We start from the raw sequence: 26298 nt of genomic DNA, 5'->3' as shown, positions 1-26298 counted from the left end.
TTGATTCCTTGACCCTCCATGGTTACTTAAATTAGTGGATAAAAAAAATCTGTGGATATGGAGGTCTGACTGTAAAAAAAAAAATACCTGGATGCATTTTGGAAGAAGCTTTCAGAAGACTTACCTAGGCGGGGTACACAACCGCCATTTAGTACGTATACAATACGTACTAGGGTTAGGAAGGGGCGGTGCTTCCGCACCCCCCTAACCCTAGTACGTATTGTATACGTACAAGATGGCGGCGCCCCTTCTACATGGGCGCCGCCATCTTTACGTACTGGACGCACAGCGTCCAGACGTGTCGCGCCGCTTGTGACGTAGCAAGCGCACCCCTGGCGCCTCGCTACGTCACAAACGCGACTTTAAAAGAAGCTCCATTTTGGAGCTTCTTTTTCGGTCCGCGCGGGAGTCGGACCGTGTGAAGGCTCCGGCTCCCCCGCGGACCTACTGGCGGCGGCGTTTAGTTGTTTCATTTTACAAGTGCATATTGTTAATTTTAAATACAAAGTTTTTTTTTAATTACTTCTTTTTTTTGTGATACAGTGGGCCCTTGGTATCCACTTGGGTTTGGTTCCAGGACCCCCCCCCACCTCCCCGTTGATACCAAAATACATGGATGCTCAGGTCCCATTGATTACAATGGCCTGGTATAATGGTGTTCCTTATATAAAATGATGAAATCAAGGTTTGTTTTTTTGGAATTTATATATTTTTAAAATATTTTCAAGCTATGGATGCTTGAATCTGTGTATAAAAAAATCAGTGGATATGGAGGGCTGACTGTCTAGGAACTTATGCATATCCTTTCTGTATCTGATACCTAATTTTCTGAAAAATAAGTGGTGCAAAGCAACAGACCTAAAGTCTGCCTGCCCCAACCATGGGCTTTCCATACACAGATGCACCCACCTCATTCACGCCAGTGGGTGTGGGTGCATGGTACGCTGTCATTAAAACCAATGGGACATGTGGTTCAATGGTTTTTGGCAACCATGGCAGGTGCGGGTATATCTATATGCGAAGGATTGCACTGGAAATGATTTCCAAGAAGAATTACCCATAATGCAAATGATTTGTATGATAGTTGTTTTTATCTTTCTTTCATTTTTAAAAATTCATTTCAGAAACATGACAAGAGTAAGATGTTCTACAGCAGATGAGATGACTCATTGTTGCACATAACAGTTTCAGAAACGGAAGAAATAAGTGATTTAACTATTGGGGAGCATTTCCTGGAACATTTGATGAGGACCAGCTGTTATACTTTACTGACTGAAAAGAAATAGAAAGCTTCAAGTAAAATTATTCTTAGAAATTATAACATATTTAGAATTTGCACATGATTGAAATGTGCCTACTGCTCAGCTGGAAGTTGGCAATGTGCTAATGTCACAGTAAAGATTTTAGTCAATGGGGTTTTGTAAAAGACAGAGTGTCTTACATCCTGTACTTTGTAAAAGCATATTATACTAGGGAGGGAACAAGAGAGAGGGACTTCTCGGAGGCTGTTCCCTGGCTCTCCAACTCCCTCCCTAGAGAAGTCAGGTTGGTCCCATCCCTGCTCTCCTTTCAACAGCAGATAATACATTCTTATGCAAACTGACAAGGATTGGATTTTAAATGCTGTGTGAAGTTTGTATAGAGTTTTGGATAGCGTTTGCATAGAGTTTTAAATATATTTTAAATTTGAATGTATAATGTTTTTAATTTTTTTATAATTGTTTAATTGTTTTTTAAATTTTGCATCTACATTTTAATGCTTTGTATTTTTTAAACTTGTACTGTTTAAAATTTTGTTAGCCACCTTGAGTTCCTATGCTGGGAGAAAGGTAGGATGTGAATAAATAAAATAATAATAGTAATAATACTCTAGCAACACATGGAAATGCCCACACTGTGCTAAATCATGATTTAGAAGATTCATTTGAGAGCCTATTCCATCATAGTGCAAGGAACAAAGAAGCTGTTCTTTGCTGCTTTCATTTCACCTACTCAATCTTGCCCCCTCTACAGCTGTTTTGGGTAGTTTGTATTCCAGACCTGAGAATACTAAGGAGGTGCCTTCAGAAACCCACTTGACAGAATCCTGTTGGTGATTTATGTCTTTTTATTATCATTGTGCAAGGAGCCATTCAGTAGCTGCTTTCACAATGGCTCCTCAACTTCACACGATCAGGTGTATAGCATTCAGAAAATGGTGTCTCAACTGAATTAATGACATATGCTATAGTTAAATGTACTGAAGGCTGTAGTTAAATGTAGCGAGGGCTAGGAGGTCACACCAAGTCCTAAATATAATGGCCTGTTCTAACTAGAATAGACCTATTGAATCAATTGTTCAATAATAAATAAAACTTAATAAACCCTTTTCATTCAGTGAGTCTACTCAAGCTGGGTCTAGCAGTTGGCTTTAGGACCTCGTAATGGAGAAAAGATACATAATGCAGAACTGTGCTTAAGCCATATAAAGAATCATATCACTTAGGACAACTATAGCTTTAACAACTCATAAGGGCAATTTGATGTTTTGCAGTGCTTCCATGAAGAGTTGTGGTAATTCCATCCCATGCCACTCCCTATCTATCTGTCTATCTAGTTAGATATGCTGGAACTTGTTATCCACACACAGATTCCAGTGAAATATCTGAGTATGATGCGACAGGGTCCTACTCTTTGGTTTAGCATATACAAACCTTAAAAATGTTCTCTATGAAAATCTCCCAAGAAAGGAATGGAGATCCAGTGGGACAGGCCATCTGTATTTTAGATCAGCTACGCTAAAGGATCAAAAACAAAATTTTAAGCTGTAGGAATAAATACCAGAGTCCACTGCTCTGTGTAAGATGTGGATAAACTAGGTTAGCCTATCTTTGTGCTTGTCTAAATTTTCCCTAAACCCTGAAATATGGTATTAATTTGCTCTAATTTCCTTGGTTACAGGGGCCATGTATTATGCCATGCAGTTAAGATGGGCCACTGAAATTATAAACCTGAGCCTTGTGTTTTTCTTGATAGATTAGTCAAGGGTTAAGCAACCTGCTCCCTTCTAGATGCTCTATAACTCTCATAATCCCTGAGTGTTGACTGTGTTGGATAGGGTAAATGGGAACTATAGTAAATCATCAGATTGCTTGCTGCTAGATTATCAGATCACAAATCTTCCTCCTAGAAAGGTATAATTTATTAAAGACAGAGGATATTTTGAGACTGATTACTAAAAAGCTCATAACCAAAATATTTCAGGCCTGTTATTGGACAGCTGGATTTATTTCATATTATGGTAATAGGTAAAATGACTTTAAAAACGAGTTTGTTCTTACAACAGCTTACAACAGCATGAAAAAATTCACATCCCATTTTTCAGACAACAAATCTAAACTATCCAGTCAGTGAACACAAAATTTAAACCAGATGAACTAAATTCTATTTATGTTTTTAAAAAAAAACCCAGAAACATTCCTATTATTCTTTTCTGCTGCACTTGTCTTTGCCATACTTATAATGCTACCCTTTCCTATTTGCATACTTAGAAGTTTTTGTTCACTGAGGTTTCAAAATATTTATGATTAAGATATATAAATTTAAAATAAAGAATGGTTGCTTTAAATATGAACGTTCTTTTGAACATGAAGACTAACTTCATAAGCTTTTTTCCCCTCCTGTAAGAAAGGAGTGAGCTAGACATGATAGTGGACAGGCTGTGCATCAGAACTGAGCTGCTACAGATTCTCTATGTAACGGATGGATTGGACACAGTTTCTTAAAGCGTAGCATGGATGCTGAAGTTTTTTTGCTTGCTTTCTCTTTTCCTCCCTGTCCTTGTTTCCAGTTGTTGCTCTTAATTAAGGTTATTTCCCTTTTTTGTCTTCAGCTAGAAGGAAACCAACTGCTGAGAAGTACTTAGCCGGGGGGGGGGGGGGGTATCAAGTCTGGGAAAGTTCAGCATCTGTCTCCTAAGGCTCAGAGAAATTTTTGGACTCTCAGAATCCACTAGATTTCATGGGATTCTGGGATCTGGAGGACAAAATGTTCTTCCAGGCTCTGTTTCCTCATTTCTATACATGCCTTGCTTTAAATTATTCTACCATTCTGTTGTCCAAGATACCACTACAATCCTCAATCTAACAAGCATGTTTTAAAACTTTCTTTCTTTCTTTCTTTCTCAAATACTAAAGTTAATATGCATGATGAAGCCTTTGCAGCATATTGGCATTCTTTATATTTCTGGGTACATGACCTTTTAAAAAGCAGCTTTTTAGGGGTGGTATGTGATTCCCTAAGTGTCTCACATTCATGCTTTTCTGCTGTGGAATGCCTTTTATATCTTATTGGTTTGGTAGAAGTAGGCAACCTCATCCATTATAGGACTGTACTCTTTTAGTATGTAATTAAAGCAGACTAATTACCCATGAGAACCTAGCCAGGAGCAAAAAATATTGCCCTACAGGGTAAAAGAATGCAGTATTCATTTGGAATAATTCAAACCACTGTCTGCAGGGGTTCACTGTCTTGTCAGTGCAGATGGTAAAAATAAGATCACTGAATGAAGAAAGCTCCATCTAAGTTGATCAATGAGAACAATGGGTATTATACATGAAGACCTGTGACACTAAAAAAGGCAACCTTTTTTCTTGTAAAGATGGGAAAATAAACTCTTATATTGACCTCTTATGCTAATTGTGTTTAAGATTATTCAAAGCAAGGCAGCTGAATCTTCAGTCTTGCTCTAGTATAAAATAGCCTCTGAAAAATATTTGCTCAATTGTCATCAGGAAATGGGTGGTACAACATAAGAACATATATTACTTTCAAAAGCTGTTTAATTTATATGGAATCAGTTTTCAAAGAAGTAGCCTTGTTAGTCCCTTAAGGCATAAATAGGATGAAGTAAGAGGGAGGGAAGTGAAATAGATATGGCAGCCCTTTTAAGAGTAGTTAGTTTTCATTTTCCCATGTGCTTTTGTGGATATAAATCAATTTCTTTGGATTCAGTACTGAGTGATATTAAATGCTCAGGTATAAAGTAAATTTACACAGTTGTGGGAGTGAGTTGGAATGTAATAGAATCCAAAAAGATGCAAATAATAATATAGCCCACCTTTTCACAGGGAATCAGGGTGGGTTACAACATGTAAAAACAATGTTTTACATATCAAATCCAATTAAAATTTATCCCTCTCCCATCCTCCCATCCCAAATGATAAAACAAAACTAAATAAATTACAATATAAAACGTTATAATGATAAAATCAACAGAGTTGGGGAAAAGAGGAAAGGACTCTATAGTAGGAGGGAGAAGATGCTATCGTGCTCAGTGAGGGGAGGCTAATTTAGAAAGGCCTGCCAGAAGAGATCCATCTTAACAGCCTTTTTGAAGGCTGCTAAGGTGGTAATGTGGCAGATCTCCTCCGGCAGGTCAGTCCATAGCCTAGGAGCAGCAATAGAGAAGGCCCTCTGGTTGACAGTGGACAGTCTGGATTTTCTAGACTGAAGTAAGTTCATGCCAGAGGACTGTAAGTGGTGGGGTGGAAAATATGGGAGATGGCGCTCCTGTAAGTAGTCAGGAATCAAGCCAAGTAGGGCTTTAAAGATAATAACCAACACCTTGTACCTTGCCCTGAAATGAATAGGCAGCCAGTGGAGGGATTTCAATTATTATTATTATTATTATTATTATTATTATTATTAACCTTTATTTATAAAGCGCTGTAAGTTTACACAGCGCTGTACATCAATACATGTGTTATATGATCAGATCTTGATAATGATAATAATAATAAATTTTTATTTTTATCTCACCTCTCCTACAGGATTGAGGAGGCTTACAACACAATAAAATACAGTAATACAAAATAAAACCCATTATCCCTTCTTCCAATCAATAACAATAATCATTATCAGGGGGGCTTACAATATAATATTGAAATTACTGCATAATAACTAACACATTCAAATAGGTAATGATCCCCAAAGACAGTTATCAAGATGTTTTGGAGTTCAGCTGCCAGAATTCTTGACTGTTGGCCAAGCTGGCTGGGGCTTCTGGAAGTTGAACTTCAAAATCCCTGGAGGACCAAAGCTTGGGCATCCCTGGACTAAAGGATAGCAAATATATAAAACTGCAGAGCATTAATAACCAACTAATCTGTGTAATATAAACTGACAAAAGTTAAATTTCAGGTTTATTTCTTTTTTAAAATATGCTTGTTGGATGTACATCAGAGCTTCTGAAGGGAGCTTCTCTGGGGACAATGGCTGAGATCTTACTAAGTTCCAGTAGAGTGATGGTTTTCCCCACCTTGGCATGGCTGTGCCAGATTGCCTGGTATGTGCCTTCAGCAAGATACCAGCTCTTTGTAGAGCAGCCTGTTTCTTCAGTGCCTGACTCCTGTTTATCAGTAGAGCCAAGGCATTATGGGAGGGATGGTGTGGCAACTTGACCATGCTTTTTCAACAGGTAATTTTCCAAGCCTCCCCGTGTTAAATGTTGCTCCATTGCTCAACACCTAGGCAATGGAGAAACAGGCTGCTCTAGAAAAAGCTGGAGATAATTGCCAGGTGGCTACCTCCTCCTTCAGTATGTGGGCAGCTGGGGCTTTTTCTTTTGCTGTCCATCACTGCTGCTGCTTGTGTAGTAAATTGCACGAATAGCAAAACTAAGTGCTTGACTCTGTGGGGTCCTGCACAGCATTCACAAGCTGAGGTGCCAGCATTAAAAAGATCTCCCTGGCAACTCCTTGCTGTACCCCAGTAATGCTTTGAACAATGAACCTTGCCCCAAATTTTCAAAGGGCTGCTTAATGCCATGCAGGTCTTTCAGATCTTTATATTGATCAGTTGGCATTGATGTGTGAAAGTAATAAATCTGCTTACCAAAAGTCAGTTTTCCAGGGTTCAAAACTTTCTCTGAAAAGAATCCTTTTGTTATATGGGCAGTAGCAAGGACTCTTGCATTATTAACAACAACAACAACAACAACAACAACAACAATAATAATTTATTTATATGCTATCCAATCACAAAGAATCAGGGCGGCTTACAACAGTAAAGAAAATACAAATAACAGTGGCAATCAAATAACATGGCAAATCACACTAGCAATAAATAGCAAAAAAAAATACATAGCAGCTCACAACAACAATAAAAATAACAGTAAAAATGCATAGCGATTAACATGACAAAACAGATACAATAGGAAACTAATCTCCATTCTCAACCCTGCCCCCCGTCCAGATCCTGAAAAACAATATTAAACAGCCTCAGCTGTTGCCTTGGTAGAAAAAGGCACAGGCAGCCTCCCTGTTTGGCTTAGGGCTGGCTGGTGGTGTTGAAGGCAGAGCAGAAGAAGCCTCAGAGAGCCTTAGTCCCACCCCATGTCCAAGTTCCTTGCCTAGCTGGTGCCTTGGTGGAAAAAGGCACAGCCTCCCAGTTTGGCTTGGAGTTGCTACATTAATATATGTAGTGTACCATAAAGCCATATTCTTTGTTCATGCTTCTAGTGATGGATTAGAATTTGTTAATATAATTCAATTCAGCAATCTCGCTTTCTAATCTTAATTTCTTTGTTCAAAGATTGCAGTTTATAAATTACATACTGTATGTCCAGAAAGGTGGAAACGTTCTGCAGCTGGTTTTTGAATATTGCCATTTCTAACATCAGATTGTGTGCATTAATTCTCTTGCATAGAGACTGGACTTTATCACACGAAGGGCTTACCAATAATAAATCACCATGCAAATGTCATAAATCGTTCACATGCTCGCGCGCTTCTCCCATGAGTGAATCATCATAGACACCTCCCCTCTTGCTTCTTCTTTGACCAAAGTATCATGGAGCACATAGCAGAAGATCCCATTATTACTGAAAGGCAGCTCCAAGGATGCTTTGATCACAGAAGAAGCGAGCGGGGACATGTCCGTGACGATTCACTGATGGGAGAAGTGTGCGATCAGGGACATAGCTGGGGGGTGTCCGTGGGGTCCGGATCTCCCTTCCATTAGATAGAATGAATGGTGTGTGCTGCTGCGCTACTGCGCCCCAGCCCCATTATAATGGTGACACCTCTACTCTACAATACACAGCCCTTTGAAAATATAGGGCAAATGTCATGATTTGTATATTTCCACATCCTATTATATTCCATCTCATCCCCACAATTTTGTAAATATGCTTTATACTTGAGCATTTATTATCACTCTGTAATGCATCTGAAGAGGTGGGTTTAGATCCATAAAAGCTGATGTAAAAATAACAAACCAGTTAGTCTGGAAGATGCTGCCACATTAATTTTTCCTTCTCCCCTCCCCCTTGCTTCCACTTTTTTATATGAAGACAGAATGTGAAAATGGGTGCTGTCCTTTAAATTGTTTGTAAGTATATGCAATTCATGGCTTAGAAAAAGCATGATTCCCTTACATGATAAGTGCCCACTTCAGCTAAACAAGTAGTAATAAAAATCATCCCTAAATGAATACTCCGAAGCATCTCATAAACCAGAAATGAGTGCAATGATTTTTTTATGGGCAAGTTTTGAATTGAAAATTTCAGCCACCATTCATGGCTATGTCTGGTGTCTAGTATGATGCTTCTTTTATTTTATTTTTGCAAATTATTGCCAATTCATTATTATTGCCAGTTAATTAAGCTGTATTTTTAGGTCTTCTAATCAGTCTGGATTTTCTGGATTTTTTTTAGCAGACATATCCATGCATTTGCAAAAGCAAAGCTAAGATTAAATCATTTTAAAGTTGAAACTTTGGGTGTTAAAAACAATCAGCAACATGAAAAACATTTTAGAAGTTTTATATATTGTTCAGGAGGGAAAGGAAGGGCACAGTAATTTTTATTTTGTGTGTATGTTGTGAAAGGGTTTCTAAATTCTACAGACTAGTGTGTTAAAAATAGGTTGGTTCAATCAGTATGTTATTTGCAAGAGTCCCCAAGCCATTAACGTTGTGAACATGCATATAATGTGTGCTTGCAGATTAATACATATAATAATGACAGAATATTGCAGAGCAATTGACATTTTCAGTGCTTATTTATTTTTGTTTATTAATAGGAGTCATTCCATTAGTGTACATGACTATCAACTACTGACAACTTGAAAGATTAAGAGCACTTTGTACAAAATCATTAACCTTATCTATATTTGTGTGAATTTATGTACCTTCAGTTCATAAAGCAGGCAGAATTAGAGTGCACTGAATTTTTAATGTTTAGTTGTAAAAATAGAGACTAGAGAGAAAATGTAAGTGCATATAACTAAATCCTGGCTTTGTGGTATAATAGCGTTATATGCTATTGAACTGTCACTCAAACAGAACAAATAAAGATTTTTAATTAGGAATTATGGAGAAGTTCAGCCATTATTTTGAGATCTGGAAGTTTGTCAGGAAGCAAAATATTAGTTACGTTTTGTACTATATTATGTTGTAAAAATTGGTTTCATAGTTCTCTTCTTTTATATAATTTAAATCTCAAAAGCATATTGTAGAACTGAAAAAGTGTGGAAGAGGTCAACATGAAGATAGGGATGGAGCAAGTGCCATGTGAGGAAAGTTAAAAAATGTTTGGGTGTTTTTCTTAGAAAAATTTGAGCAAAGGGAGACATGGTAACAGCCAGGTTGAGTCTCCCTTATCAGAAATGCTTGGGACCAGAAGTGTTTTGGATTTTGACTTTTTTCCCCAGATTTTGGAATACATAATGAAATATCTTAGAGATGGGATTTAAGTCTAAACAGAAAATTCATATATGCTTCATAAAGCCCTTATAAACATTGTCTGAAGGTAATTTTATACATAATGTTTTTAATAATTTTATACATAAAAGAAAGTTTGTGTACACTGAACCATCAGAAAGCAAAATGTCACTACAGTATCTCATCCACCCATGTGAGCAATTTTGTAGTATTTTTGATTTTGGAATTCCAGATAAGTGATACTGAACCTGTGTATAAATATAATGCATGTGATACAGACAGTTGATAGGAAGAAGCTGAGAAAGGGGACTTTTGATGAATTGATGCTATCTTTTTTATTTCTGTAATTTAAATTGCTTTTTTAATTCAATAGTATTTTAATGTAATTTCATTCATAGTTATGTGCACTTACATTAAGAGTAAGCACAAAGAGTTATGTCTGCTGGATAATTTCTTTAATAGTGCTTTAGAATTATAATTGTTTATATTTTTATTTGTAACTCTTTTTCATTTTGGTGAGAGCTGTGTTTGTTCCTGTTTTGGGGGAAAGGCACATGGTAAATAAATAATAAAGAGAAGCTACTGAATAAATAATAAATAGGTCATTTACTGAAGTTGAATGCTATGAGATTCAAGACATGTAAAATGAATTATGTGTTCACACAACACATACTGAATATACTCATGTATAAGTCTAGAAATTTAGTCAGAGCATAGCTGGAGGGGAATAGGAGGCCAGAAGATGAAAGTTAAGGAGGGAGGAGTCTCTTCCTTCAGGCTATCCCTGGTGGAGTTGGGTCTGCCTGATCACTCCCTCTCAGGCCAGAAGATGACAGTTAAGGAGGGATGAGTCTCTTTCTTCAGGCTAGCCCTGGTGAAGCTGGGTCTGCCTGATCACTCCCTCTCAGTCAACCTGTATGCACTCTCTCTCAGTCAACTTCAGTACAAATAATGTACAGAAAGTAAGCTTAGACCCAGAGGCACGAGGAAGGAACATTAACAATCTAAGATACGCAGACAATACAATAATACTAGGAGAAACCAACACAGACCTGCACCAGTTACTGAAGATAGTCAAGGAGGAAAGTCAAGATAGGATTAATGTTGAACATTAAGGCGCGTTACAGACCACCCAAAATGGGCGATCTTGTGCCGCTGTCGGTTGCTGCATCCAGGAACTGCAGCAGCCAAACCACGCGGTTCCCGGGCACAGCAAGAAAGAAGCGCCAAAATGACACTTCTTTCTGTGCCCTGGAAGTGAAGGCGCGAGGCGCGCACTCGCGGCATCACTTCTGCTGCGCGACATCCAGACGCTACGCGTCCACAAAGTCAAAATGGCAGCACCCATCTGTATAGGGCACAGCCATGTTGACGCACTTGTTATGCGCGAGGGGCAAGGCGCGTCAGGAAGCGCCGCCCCTCACGCGTAACGACGGCGTCTCATGGGCCCGTCTGTAACGCGCCCAAGATAACAAAAATAATGACCATGGAAAAACTACAAGAATTCATTCTTTGTAATGAGGAAATTGAAATAGACAAGGAATTTTCATACATCGAATCAAATGTTGTTCAAAATGAGGACTGCAGCCAAGAAATTAGAAGAAGAATAGGAATGGGAAGGGAAGCTATGAAGGAACTGGACAGGATCCTAAAGTGTAAGGGTATAATGCTGAACACCAAAGTTAAGATTGTTCAAGTTGTTGTATTCCTCCTCATCGTGTATGGATGAGAAAGTTGGACAGTGAAGAAAGATAGTGATAGAAAGAAAACAAACTCATTTGAGATGTGGTGATGGAGTAGATTGTTGAGAATATCACGGACAGCCATGAAGACAAACTAATGGATTTTAAAACAGATTAAGTCCGAGCTCCCCCTGGAAGCCAAAATGACTAGCTGAGGTTGTACTTTAGCTTGATCATGAGAAGAGATGACTTACTGGAAAGGGGAATGAAGCTAGGAAAGGTAAAAGGCAGTAGAAAGAGAGGTAGACCACATGAAAGATACTTGAATTCAATCAAAGAGGCCATGGGCATGAGCTTGCAGGAACTGAGCAGAGCAGTGGAAGATAGGGGGTCTTGGAAATGTTTCATATGCAGGGTCACCATGAGTTGAGGTCAACTCTAAGACATTTTAAAAACAACAACAACAACAACGTAATGATTAAATGTGTACTAATGAAAGCAAAGACTTAAACATTTTCCACAGTTGAAACTAAGAAGGAGAAGGGAAGAGTAAGTATGCAAACTTACATCCATGGGCACTACCATTACCAATAAACTATAGTTTATATAAAATTTAAAGAAGGCTTTCGTGTAACATTGAAAAAATGCCATTTTATGAAAAATGTTTAAAGTTTTGAAAAGAATCTAGCTTCTGCACTTATTAATAATACTACTGCAGTCTGTATCTTCTAGTCTGTTACAGGCGGGATACACACCGCCATATAGTACGTACTGTATACGTACTAGGGTTAGGAAGAGGCGGTGCTTCCGCACCCCCCTAACCCTAGTACGTATACAGTACGTACAAGATGGCGGCGCCCCTTCCACATGGGCGCCACCATCTTTACGTACTGGACGCATAGCGTCCAGACGTGTCGCAGCGCTTATGACGTCGCGAATGCGCCTGCGGCGCCTCGCGACGTCATAGATGCGCCGCAGAAAGAAGCTCCGAAATGGAGCTTCTTTTTTGCTCCGCGCGGTTTGGCTGCTGCAGCTCCCGCATGGAGCAAATGGCGGCGGCGGGGGAGCGCCGCAAAGCGGCGGTCTGTATCCCGCCACAGACTGCCAAAATAAAGCTGCTTCGGGTCTCTTTGGAGGTATGCTATTTAAATGATGCATGCATCCTAAGAATCTGGAAGCTGCACCAAAGCTGCACTCCAGTGCTTAGGAATGGAGTGTGGCTTTGGCGCGACCTCTGGACTCTTAGGACCCATGCATCATTTAAATAGCAGCTTTATTTTGGCAGTCTGTAACAGGCCTATGTGGAGTAGAAGGGGGGATTGACTTAATGGTATAAGGCACATGAGTAGTATTCTGATGTGTGGATTAAAGCTAGCAGGCTATTAAAATACAAGGGCCTGTTACAGACAGCCAAAATAAAGCTGCTTCGAGTCACAGTAGAGGTATGATGTTTCAATGATGCATGCATCCTAAGAGTCCAGAAGCTACACCAAAGCCACGCTCCAATCCTTAGGGCTGGAGTGTGGCTTTGGTGCGACTTCTGGACTCTTAGGATTCATGCATCATTGAAACATCATACCTCCACTGTGACTCGAAGCAGCTTTATTTTGGCTGTCGGTAACAGGCCAAGAACATAGAATTAGAGGCTAAAGATCAAGTGAGCCGTTAGGAGGAAGTTCTTGACTTCTTATGTGTTCTTGTATGCACAAATAGTTTTATTTGTAAAATTGTATTTTCAGTTTTACAGTCTATATTATTTAAACATGCTGTATTGCATTCATCTTTAAACAGATCATCGTCATTAACCAGAGAGTCTGTGGACATCTAGAAAGCAAAACCATAATAACAAAAAGTCACCATGGATTTCAGAGAAACAGATCATGCCGGGCAAATCTGATCTCTCTCTCTCTCTCTCTCTCTCTCTCTCTCTCTCTCTCTCTCCCCCTCTATATGTGTGTGTGTGTGTGTGTGTGTGTGTGTATATATATATATATATATATATATATATATATATATATAAAATTACCAGCTTGATAGATGAAGGGAATGCCATAGATACCGTATATCTTGATCTCAGTAAAGCCCCATGGCATTCTTGCAAACAAGCTTGTAAAACAAGGTAACTGTTACATGGATTTATGATTGGTTGACTGGCCGAATTCACAGGGTGCTCAACAATGGCTCCTTTTCATCCTGGAGAGAAGTGACCAGTGGGGTCCCACAGGGCTCTCTCCTGGGCCCAGTGCTGTTCAACATCTTTATCAATTACTTGGATGACAGAATTGGGGGCATACTCATCAAATTTGCAGATGACACCAAACTAGGAAGAATAGCTAATACCCCAGAGGACAGGATCAAAATGCAAAATGACCTGAACAGAATAGAAAGCTGGGCCAAAACTAACAAAATTAAATTCAACACAGAGAAATGTAAGGTACTGCACTTAGGGCAGAAAAATGAAATGCACAGATATAGGATGGGGGACAACTGGCTGAACGAGACTATGTGTGAAAGGGTTCTGGGAGTTCAAGTAGACCACAAGTTGAACATGAGTCAACAGTGTGATGCGGCAGTTAACAAGGCCAATGCGATTTTAGGCTGCATCAATAGAGGGATAGTGTCTAGATCAAAGGAAGTAATAGTGCCACTCTATTCTGCTTTGGTCAGGCCCCACCTGGAATACAGTGTCCAGTTCTGGGCACCACAATTCAAAAAGGACATTGAGAAACTGGAACGTGTGTCCAGAGGAGGGTGACTAAAATGTTGAAAGGTCTGGAAACCATGCCCTATGAGAAACGCCTTAGGAAGCTGGGGGTATTTAGTCTGGAGAAGAGAAGGTTAAGAGGTGATATGATAGCTCACTTTAAATATTTGAAAGGATGTCCTATTGAGGAGGGAGCAAGCTTGTTTTCTGCTGCTCCACAGACTAGAACACGGAACAATGGATCCAAGCTACATAAAAAGACATTCCATCTCAACATTAGGAAGAACTTCCTGACAGTAAGGGCTGTTCAACAGTGGAACACACTCCCTCAGAGTGTAGTAGAGTCTCCTTCCTTGGAGGTCATTAAACAGAGTCTGGATGGCCATCTGTTGGGGATGCTTTGATTGTGATTTCCTGCATGGCAGGTGATTGGATTGGATTGGATGGTCCTTGTGGTCTCTTCCAACTCTATGATTCTATGGTCTTCTGCAAAACTTTGAAAGAGCAAAAGTATGTCTGAATTCAACCATTTCAATTGTTTCACTACACCTGGAAATAATAAATGCTTAAAAGGTTTTTCTTATGATATGGTGTTATGTTCTACTGATTCTTAGAAGGACTTTGATTCCGTTGACACCCCAGCCACTTACACAATTAAAATCATGAGATAATTTTGTATTTCACCAGAGCATGCCTCTTCTGAGATCACTGTGTAACTGGTGTCAGCACAGGACTGCCATTTAACTTTAATTAATATTAACTGGACTAAAAGTTTGTTGACACCATTATGGATTTCCAGTCTTTATATTCTCCTTGGCCAGAAAAGGCCACTTAATTAAATTTATTTTGTATACGGTGAAGTGTATAAGAGAATGTGCAACTTGACAAGATGTGCTCAATCCTGATGTGTTACTGATTTGAGAATATTTTTGCTCATCCCCTTCCAGTGTGCTTCAAACATATATCTATAAAGAGGTTACAAAAGACTTGGAAGTGCATTGAGGGCATTCTATTACCCTGATCCTACTCATTTCTCAGGAAATGCTTCCATGAACGAAGGGAAGAGGAATTTTTGTAGCTTTTAAATCTGTGTCTTAGTCAAACTATATCCCAATTATCATGACATCAGATGATAATGATGATCAGCTGTATTTAGACCCCACCTGTTCCACAAGATTGGGACTCAAGGCAACTTACAAATTAAAATGATTGCACTATAGTTAAAAACATAGAAAAGGGCAACATTAAAATAGAATTAAACTGTTAACACTATTGAAACAAATTAAAATACAGACTTAAAACGTATTAAAGGCTATTTAAGAAATACAGTTTAAAACACTTTCTTAGAATTCTTTCCTTCAGTTCTGAAGACTGGCTGGATTTTTTAAAAACTTATTTGCCTGCCAATAAGGCAACAATGAAGGAGTCTCTAGGGAGGGAGTTCCAAAATCTAGGGGCAGCCACTCAGAAGGCCCTATCTCATTTTCCCTCAACTTTAACTGTGAGGGTGTTGGGACTGAAAGAAAGTCTCTTTCTCTCCCTCTCTTCCTTCATTTTGTGTGCTGTGTGTTTCTCACTGCTACCTGAATCAGCATTTAACTCTTTACTTGTCTGTGTTGCCAGGGGTATATCATAAGGGGAATTTTTTTAAGTTGACGTACTGTGTACAAATTCCACAATACTTGTCCTAGTGCATGTGAAGTTACCCTTCAAATGTAGTAATATCAGAGGCAATTTTTCTTAGCTAGCTCATTATTTTGACAAACATTTACTGAAAAAGCAATTTTGTCTATTTTCCAGGCCAAGTGATGGAGTACTTAATATGCATGTGAAAGGTTAACCCTTTTTCCTTGGAACTTTCAGTTATGAATTATGGAGATGCACCTGACTTCTTTTTCTCTCTCCCTCCCTTTTCTCCCCCCATAGTCTGATACCTACCTTTGCATGTCCCTCCGTTTGCCAGTGGAAGAGGAAGCCTATGTAGGTAAGTGCTACCCAAGGGTAAGAAAATCAGGCTCGGAGCTTATGAATCAATCAGTGCTTCTGTTTCTTCCCCTTTGCTTAATCTTTTCTATCAGAGTTCTTGTAATGCAGTCATCATGCCTAATGCAGAAACAAAACTAGAGAGAACCACTTAAGGTGGGGATAACAAACTGAATCTAGAGAGAGAGTCCTGAGTAATAGTACTTAAGAAGCTTCGTACAGCTGCCTTTGGCAGCTGGGCCCAAGCGCTCCCATTTGTAAACTATTGGCTTTCTGTCTGTAGCTGGATACTTAATTCCACTCCATTGCACAAGCTGTTTATTTACCTACTGATACAGACTGTAAATCTCTTTGCACTTACAATAAGCGTTGGGAACAGTAAGATCTTACCTGTCTGCAAAATATACTTGCTTTATGTTGAGACATGGATGAGATGACAAGTAAATGACAGGCCCTACCACAGTACTGTATCAATGTTTAATTTAAGTAAGTAGGCCAGTGAAGTAAGCACCATCTGTTTAGCGTATTCACTGACTAATCTTAATTTTTCATTCCACTCTGCTTCCAAACATTTACCTACACTGTGGGTATAAACAGCAGGATGGAAATTTACAATGAAACAGCACCTAGAAAAATGGTCACATGTTTGAAAAGGGATTAGTTAACTCTGTGTACAGTTTGCATATGAACATTGGTTTGTTATATACATATGTATAGACCACACATACACAGTTTTTAAAAAATAGATTTAAGAGTGAAAGTGGATTTAAGAATGAAAGTACTGTCCTTGGATCTCACCCAAATGGCCATTGGGTTAAGGGAAAGATACTAGTAATGTCAAAGAATCTATATTTAGAAGACATGATTTGTTAATATCCTTCTTTTAAAATTTTTGATAGATTGTTTTGGTAACAATACACATGGCTGAATATTTTACTAATGGAAAAATAAAGTTTGGGTTAGTGTCATGTAGTAAAACACTTGAAGGATTAAAGGGGGGTGGAATCAAAGATGCCAGCAAAACTCAAGTTTATGTCAAAGAATGCATACGTTATATGAAGCCCTGGATTCTGCCCCAGCTTAGAATGATAGAATCATAGACGTTTATCGCACTGGCCCTGAAATGGGCCCAGTGTGTTCTAAAACTAAGAACCCTATTTTACCACACGCTGGAACACCGCCTTTGCCGCCGGGCGTTCCAATTGCATCCCCGTTCCATTCCAGAGGGCACCATTTCTAAGAACTGTTTCTAAAGCGTTCTCAGAAATGACGTCCTCTGGAACGGAATGGGGACGCAATTGGAATGCCCAGCGGCAAAGACGGTGTTCCAGTGTGCGGTAAAATGGGATTATTAGCCCCATCCCGTTCCGTGCGCGCCCATGCTCGCACATGGTTTAGAATGCACTGGGCCCATTTCAGGGCCAGTGCGATAAACTCCATAGTATAGGAAGAGATGACAGGGCCATCCTCTACCATGCATGAATACACAATCAAAGCACTACAAACAGATGGCCATCCTGCCTGTGTTTAAAAACCTCCAGAGAAGACTCTACCACGCTCCAAGGCAGTATGTCCTACTGTTGAACCGTTCTTGCAATCTGAAAGTTCTTCCTAATGTTTAGGTGAAATCTCTGTTCAGATTTTCAGTTTCCCACTGTTTAGTTCAGCCCTCCAAAACTTCCAAAGAACCTTTCATTTGAAAAGTCTAATTAGATTGAGAAAAGTGTGGGACTTTAGCTATGGGAAAAAGAACACTTCTTCTTCCACATTTTCCTCTTTCAGATGCTGTTAGCATACCAACATGATTTCATTCACTAGTGCTTGACAGCTATGGGCTTTTCCAAGGGCTTTTGCCACTGCAGAACTGTAGATGGAGTAACATTTTATCTTTGCAACCACAGAGATTACTTTTCAGATGTGAGAGCAAGGTTTTTTATAACTTTTTGGATAGCTTCTTCTGTGTTATACATGTGGGTCAGTAGCTACGGTAATTATTCTTGATACAGAAATGGAGGAGAAATTAGCAGACATCTCTACTTGCCTGCAGCTAATTGAAAGAATGGAAGGCCAAAGCAGTGTATCCTGCAGTCACACAGTAGGCAACAGCTTTCTCTGTGGGTGTCTGTGCTGGACTAGCAGGAGACATTAATGATCACTTTTTAATTTAAGGGTAGTTTTGTTTTGTTTTTGATAGCACACCAGCAGTTATCCCATGGCTCATAATTCAGGTATTACATCTGTCATTTATCAGGAGACTCTTCTAGTTACTTGATGTAAAAGAACTCTTAGGCCAGAATCCTTTTGAGGCACCACACTAACATAAAAATAGTTGTGTAACCTGATGTGTTTTCTCTGAGGTAGCATATGTGCAATTGCTAGTCAGTCCAAGATTCTGCAAGCACACATATACACATATATACATGATGTGCATTTGTCTAGTGGTTGCTGGGTTTCCAAGATAGTTTATCACATCGACTGTGAAGCGAGCCCATTTCATCCTAAAACGGGGGTGCGCATGGAATAAGATGGGGATGAGGATGGCATTTTACTGCACGCTGGAACGCCGCCGCCACTGCTGGGCGTTCCAATCATGTCCTCCCTCCATTCCAGAGGGCGCCATTTATGAGAACTAAAGCGTTCTCACAAATGGCGCGCTCTGGAACGGAGGGAGGATGCGATTGGAATGCCCGGCAGCAGTGGTGTTCCAGCATGCAGTAAAATGCTGTCCTTAGCTCCATTCCATTCCCTGGGCGTCCCTACGTGCACATGTTTTAGGACACAACGGGCCCGTTTTAGGGCCCGTGCGATAAACGTCAGTGTGTGATGCTTAGATCATAGAATAGAATCATAGAGGTGGATGAGACCACAAGGGCCATCCAGTCCAACTCCCTGCTATGCAGGAACTCGCAATCAAAGCATCCCCGATAGATGGCTATCCAGCCTCTGTTTAAAAACTTCCAAAGAGGGAGACTCCACAACACTCCAAGGGAGTGTGTTCCACTGTCGAACAGCCCTTACTATCAGGAAGTTCCTCCTAATGTTGAAGTGGAATCTCTTTTTTGCAGTTTGCATCCATTGTTCTTATTGTTGTCATTCTCTGCATGTCCTTTTCTCTGCAGCAGCAGAAAACAAACTTGCTCCGTCCTCAGTATGACACCCCTTCAAATCCTTAAACAGGGCTATCATATCACCTCTTAACCATCTCTTCTCCAGACTAAACATACAGAGCTCCCCTTGTAGGGCATGGTTTCTAGACCTTTCACCATTTTTGTCACCCTTCTTTGGACACGCTGCAGCTTCTCAACAAACCGCCATATAGTACGTATAGGAACGTACTAGAGTTAGGAAGGGGCGGTGGTTCCGCACCCCCCTAACCCTAGTACGTATCCTATACGTACAAGATGGCGGCGCCCCTTCTACATGGGCACCGCCATCTTTATGTACTGGACGCATAGTGTCCAGACGTGTCGCGGCGCCTATGATGTCGCGAATGCGCCGGCGGTTCTTCGCGACGTCATCAGTGCGCCACAAGAAGAAGCTCCAAAATGGAGCTGCTTTTTTGCTCCGCGCGGGAGCCGCGCGGTTTGGCTGCTGCGGCTCCCGCGCGGAGCAAATGGCGGCGGCGGGGAAGCGCCGCAAAGCGGCGGTTTGTATCCCGCCATTGTTTTTGAATTATGGTGCCCAGAACTGGACACAGCATTCCAGGTGAGACCTGACAAAGGTAGAATAGAATGGTACTATTACTTTCCTTGATCTAGGCACTATACTTCGGTTGATGCAGTCTAGAATCATATTTCCCTTTTTAGCTGCCACATCACACTATTGACTCATGTTCAGCTTGTCCATTGTGTAGTTGAATGGTGGACATCTAAGCTCCACACTATATTATGAACTTTCCAACTACTACATATACTTACATGCCTCCAGCTTCCAGCCTGAACACACTACGAAATACATCATTTACAGCCAAGCCCTCTGATACAATTGCATCTGCTAAGACTAGGATGTCAGAAGAGCCAAACTCAAGGAATTACAGCAAGCATTTTCTGATTTACCATACCCACTAAATGAAGTAAAAAAACAAATTAAGAAGACAAGGCCTGCACTCAGAACTAGTCTACTGCAGAACAGACCAAAAACAGAAAATGACAGTACCCCACTATTTGTCATGCACAACTTTCAGCTGAGACTAATCATGTGCATCATCAACAAGGTGTAGACAATTCTGGATAATAATGCTACCTTCACAAGAGCTTTTGGGAGCAAGCCTTTATTCACCTGTAGACAGCCCCCCCCCCCCGCACCGCAGACTCAAACAGCTACTCACCCACAATATGATACATAACATAGATGGGGACACAGGAAAAAAGACCATGCTGAAAATCCATATGCCAACTTCAAACAAAATCCACTCAGGCAACAACAACATAAGGCCTAAATGTCTAATCGACAACATTAGAGGAACTTTATAGTGCTCATCCTTTTATGTGATCTATGTCAACACTACACTTCAATATTCTTCACTGGACAAATAGAACAGTTCCTACAGCAGAAGATAAATGGATATAAATCAGACATCAGAAATGGGAATATGCAAATACCAGTTGAACAACAACAACAAAACCTCAAAGGGAGGTTGGAAAGAGAAACTGCTGAAATAGGCTATATCCATAAATTCCAGTCCACTGACAGTGGTTTGAATAGAAGCAGTGATTTCCTGACACATTACACATAATCTAACAGTTGTTGACATCCCAGCCACTAATAGTTTTTCATGCCTTCCTTATTACATGACTTTTCTGTTCCTGAGTCTTCATCAATATACCACGTTAAGAACTTTCTCTACAGTTCATATGTTTACTTTTCATCTTAGCTTGATATAAATCCTGCCACCCATTTTTCACCTCATCACCACACATAGATGTTTTGCATTTCTATTACTATTTACAGTCCCCTCTTCCAATCCAGTAGTGTAAACGTCTGTCCATAAAGGCTTCACTCAGTGCAACTGATCGAGTAAACTAAGACCAGAAATAGACGGGCCAAATAAACCAGTTTCTGGCCACATTTGGGGTATAGCATTTGGATGATGCATGCCCCAAGCATGGCCGGAAACCATGCTGAGGCTGTGTCTTTTATAAAGAATCAGGCCAAAAAGGAATGGTAAATTACCACTCTTTTTGCTGTCCCAGTTCAAAACTGTGGTGGTGACCTGGATTGGGGCCAGGTGTGTGTGTGGTTGCTGTGGACTCGGCATGAATTATGTTGGCGCGGCTGTGGCCTGCTTTATTGTGCCTGTATGTTTTGGGCCTAAGTCAGTCAAAGCTTCTGTTATAAACTTCATTCTGTCATTCTCAATGGTGTTACAGGATTCATTTGCTTCTTTTTATGCTGATACAGAGTAACACGTATTTGACTGTGCTAGAAGCATACAGGATCTTAGTCTCTATATTTGAACATTACAAAAGAAACGATCTAGTTCAAGCATAGGCAACTACAGCTGATTTGTATCCAGTTTTCTACTCTGGGACTTTCAGGACCTACACGGACTGTCAAAACTGCCAAATGAACAGAAAGAGAAATGATTGGAAGTCCTCTTTTGTTTTTGAAAATTGAGTGGTTATTTTTTAAAAAATGTTAAATAGTGAGGAGGCCCTGAGCAGCATGTGTAAAGGTGAATTGGTACTCATAGAGGTGTCTAGGAGAGGCAATTCACTGTCTTCTGGATTCAGAAAACAGTGTTCAGTGAGTCTGGAGCTGCAAAAACAGCCTTACCGGATTCACTTTGACTTATCGCAATCTAATAACCAAGCAATAAATGGAAAATAGTCTTAGTCTAAAGTCAGGGCATGCTCTGATGTAAAGAACATATTACAGTACCTTTCATAAGACAGGGAAAATAATATATAGACTATTTCTAATCAAAGAATCACAGAACAGACAGTGTCCTGTCTTACAATAGTAGCACAACATAAGTACTATAAAGTACAGATAAAAGGAAAACAGGACAATATACAACAATAAAACAGTGTACTGTATAAATAAAATAAGGCATTGTAGAATAGGCACTCAGTTAATACAGTTTCTTTAAGATCTTTATCAGATGTTATTTTCCTTCAGTTTTTTAGTACCACTGTATTTTCAATTAAAAATGCTGATGAATATGGTACTGTAATGGCTTGAATGTCAGACTAGAACTCTGGGAAACCAGGTTTCAAATCCCCAATTGACGATGGAAACCTACTGGGTGACCTTAGGAAAGTCATGCTCTCCGCCTCACAGGATGGCAAGGGCAAAATTACTCTGAACAAATCTTGCCCAAAAAACCTGTGATAAGTTTGCTTTAGTGTTGCATAAATCACAAATGATTTTAAGGCAATTAACAACATCTTTTCCCCCACTACCAACACGTTGTTGTTGTTGTTGTTGTTGTTGTTATGTCCATCTAAGGCCTGTTACAGACTGCCAAAATAAAGCTGCTTCAGGTCTCTTTGGAGGTATGCTATTTAAATGATGCATGCATCCTAAGAATCCGGAAGCTGCACCAAAAGCTGCACTCCGGTGCTTAGGAATGCAGTGTGGCTTTGGCGCAACCTCCAGACTCTTAGGGCCCATACATCATTTAAATAGCATACCTCCAAAGAGACTCGAAGCAGCTTTATTTTGGCAGTCTGTAACAGGCCTATGTCATTTTTTATTATGGTGACCCTAAGGCCATATCATAGGGTTTCTTGCCAAATTTCTTCAGAGGGGATTTGCCATTTGCACTCTCTGAGCTGAGAGAGTGTGACTTGCTCAAGGTCACCCATGGGTTTTTATGCTCAAGTTGGGAATCAAACCCTGATTTCCAGAGCCGTGGTCCAGTAATCAAACCACTATGCCATACTGTTGGGTATTGGTGTGAGTAAAATGTCTAATATAAATATAGGATCCCAGGTTCAAATCCCTTCTTGGCCATGAAGCTCACTGAATGGCTTTTAGGAGAGGCTGAAAATTCAAAAGCTTTTTAGGATAGAAGAAGAGAAACCCTCAAGTCCCTTGGAGAAGATAGGGTTGAAGGGCTAAAATTCATAAATGCTAGCAATACTAAAATGCTAGATAAATGTTAGTGAATCTATAAGATAAGTGAAAATTACAATCTTGACAATGACTCATGGGAAGGCAGTGTTGTTCAATATTTCATACCAGAGGGAAATGATATCAGTTAATGGTAAAAACATTCTTTCCATATTGAATGTTCCTAAATTTATAGTTTAAAGGGTTTCAGACTCTTGAGATCCTACAGTCACTTGGTGCTGATTGGATTATAACAATGGCCTGGTTCAAAATGGGATAGCTTCATTCATTTGTAAATCCTCTTTCCTTGCATATATTTTGGGACTTGGCTGGGAGGAATTCTGTTTTAATTCAGCTGGTACTGGGTGACTACCAAACTGTGAAAGTGTGTTTCTTTTATATGCCACTCTTAGCACTGAGAAGAGCAAAATGCTATTTGAACACATTTTGGGTGAAATCCAGAGACAGTGCAATGAGAGTGAATTTTATATAATGAAATGTGCTTCTTAAACATGCCAATTATTTTTAATCATTTAAGGACACTGTCCTATTTTAACAATATTTTCTACTTCCACAAGTTGCCTATAATTTTAGTTTAAGACAGAACTCCAATTATATTACAGACATAGGTAATTATGCTAACTAAGGTGTTCTACAAAATTGTAAGTGGGACACAGCAAATCTAGCCATGGCCAGCTTTTCTTTGTGATTTAGGCAAGGGGTATTCAAAATGCAGGTTGTGGGCCACATGCAGCCCACCAGACCCCAAAGTCTCTGGAATCCACTTCTGCAATGGTTGAGAGACCATCTCTTCCTGAAAAATCCAGCATCGCTTGCCACATCGTGGCATAAACAATCCTGTGCTTTCTGTGACAACTGAGATACTGCCACACCTTCCCACTCCCTCACTAGTTTCTGTGTACCTTCCTTGCTGCCTATCTTCTCTCAGTCCCTGGCAGCAAACACCTACCTTTCCTTCCATCCCCTCCTGCATGAATCCCTGCTTTAAATCCTCATTTTACTCAACCCTCTTGTCAGTCACTTCCCACTTTTCCTTCCTGAAAAGAATCAGAACACAGATCCAGTTCCATATGCCTGAATGCAGCCCTCCAGGCCTGTCAGTTGCTCACTCCTGGTTTCCGGTTTTAGAGTTAGGTATTCTGAATCACACAATTTTATGTCAGGATAAATTTTGGTGATTCATCTTTGTTCACTGTCACTCACATAATTCCTAATCTTTCCAAGATCTGCTAAAGAAATACCAAGTAGTAGTTAATTAATATCAAAAATGTCTAAAATATAATTGTCCAACATAAAATCTTTCACTACAGTAGTTTTATTGAATGTGTTGCGTAGCCCATTCTGATCAGCACTGTGAGTCTGGAAGATAAATTTGAATAGAATAATATGCTGTCCCATAGATTTTTATTTTAAAGAAATTTGTCTTTCTTTCCCCCTCCCCCTTCCCTGGTTTTCCATAGGATTAATTAGATGTGGAGTTTGTACAATGAAGTGTGAGATATTGCATTTTTCAATGGAACTTTCTAAAATATATTTTCCCATTTAGCCTTGTTAAAATGTTTGCTTTTAAGAGCAAGGAGTAAAGCTACACAAGTATTTGTTACATTTTGCACAGTCTGATACTATCTGCTCTTTACTATTGAACTCTGGTGATAGCTACAAGGGTGTACTACTGACACTTAGAAGAATTGTCTCTGACAGCAAGCCACTCAGCCAGGAAATTTATCTGTCATTCTCCTTCCCTTATTTTCACGCATATGGCCATCCAGTAAATAAATGTGTTTTTCTCTCTTACTGACTGACAGTAAGACCCTATTTATCAAACAATTTCATACAAACAAGATGTCCCTATTACAATCTGAAGTACAGATAGAAATAATTTGATGATACATTGCTTTTTTATTCCTTTTCTTTATTCCATGGCTGCAGAATTGTCACTATAGAAATTTTTATTGCTTGGTGAGATTATTGCTTTTGTTGAGCAAAACCCATCAGTGTTAGTGAACATTTATGTATTTATGCATTTGGTGACTAATGATTTGTGGCTGGTTTTGTAATATCTGAAAATCATCCAGGTTGTTTTATGTGCAATACTTGATTTAGAGAAAAAATAAGACTCCAACAGACAATATAAAAGAGAAAGGAGAAATGCCATATTATTAATGGTCAAACTAAATGAGCTATTTGCTTAGTGAGATTATGACTACAAAGAGGAACACATTTGATACAATCTCCTTACAGGAATCATGCCAAGTGGGGGAGTCCAATTTGCATCGTATAAACAAAGAAGCAACAAGATGACATACTGTCATCTTTTGTTTAACAATGTGAACATATGACATTGTTTTAAAAATGAAAGAACTTTTACCAATGGTTCTTTTTTTAGTTTCTTGCTGTTTTAAAAAATGTTTCCTTGAACCACTTAATTCCAATTCATGGCAGAAAGGTGGTTTATAAATAGAATAAATAAAACTTTTAATCAATCAATTTACATTTGTAATACCTTAGTAGTAGTTGGTTATTTGGCAACAACCTGTTTCTAAAAATTGTCATTTTATTTAAATACTCTTCAACCAATTTTGAGTCTCTTTATCTTTGGGATGAAGGTAGTTACTGATTTTGTAACTTAACTCATGTTTGGGTCTTGTGCAGGGAAACCTTCAGGATGTAAATAAAATAAAATTGCTTTTGTTTACAAAATGTGTATATAAATACATATGAAATTTGCTGAGTTAGGATGGACATCATAACCCAGAATGCCAGAGAACCCCAGTTTATTAGGATCACGCTACAGTGCTCTGCCTGGGTACTCCTCTTTAGCTCTTTCTGCAGTACAACTGATTAAAGAGACCACAGATCCTTTATCTTTGTTGGTATTGTGATATACAAACCAGTAATTCTTGCTTATCTTTTTCCAAATAAACCACAGTCACAAAGTGCTCCCCCCTCCCCCCCCCCTTTTCTATCTTTCAGCTTATGGTTCTCACTTTTAGTGGGGGGAGGCTAAGCTAGAAAACTTCATTTAGATGTTATGAGAAAGAACAGACAAAGAGTCTAAAGTATTTTAGTTATCCTTGCTGGCAAGAGGACCCAGTGCAAGTGATTGGCCATTATGCATGACTTGAACCTGATAAGTTAAGATTCTCCAAT

General features: G+C 39.5%; 1 protein-coding gene across 5 annotated transcripts in view; it reads left to right on the top strand.

Annotated features, from left to right (window-relative positions):
* The window catches only part of PAM (peptidylglycine alpha-amidating monooxygenase), a 166169-nt gene that overhangs the window by 50119 nt on the left and 89752 nt on the right, over positions 1–26298 (top strand). For all 5 annotated transcript variants that reach the window (XM_042455216.1, XM_042455217.1, XM_042455215.1 and 2 more), the window contains exon 4: positions 16015–16072. In XM_042455216.1, the coding sequence (XP_042311150.1) occupies positions 16015–16072 (58 nt within the window). The remainder of the gene's footprint in view (positions 1–16014; positions 16073–26298) is intronic.

This window comes from Sceloporus undulatus, chromosome 2, assembly GCF_019175285.1.
Source record: "Sceloporus undulatus isolate JIND9_A2432 ecotype Alabama chromosome 2, SceUnd_v1.1, whole genome shotgun sequence".
Classification (NCBI taxonomy): Eukaryota; Metazoa; Chordata; class Lepidosauria; order Squamata; family Phrynosomatidae; genus Sceloporus; species Sceloporus undulatus.
The sequence above is the reverse complement of the archived record's forward strand: the minus strand, read 5'-3'. Positions and strand labels throughout refer to the sequence as shown.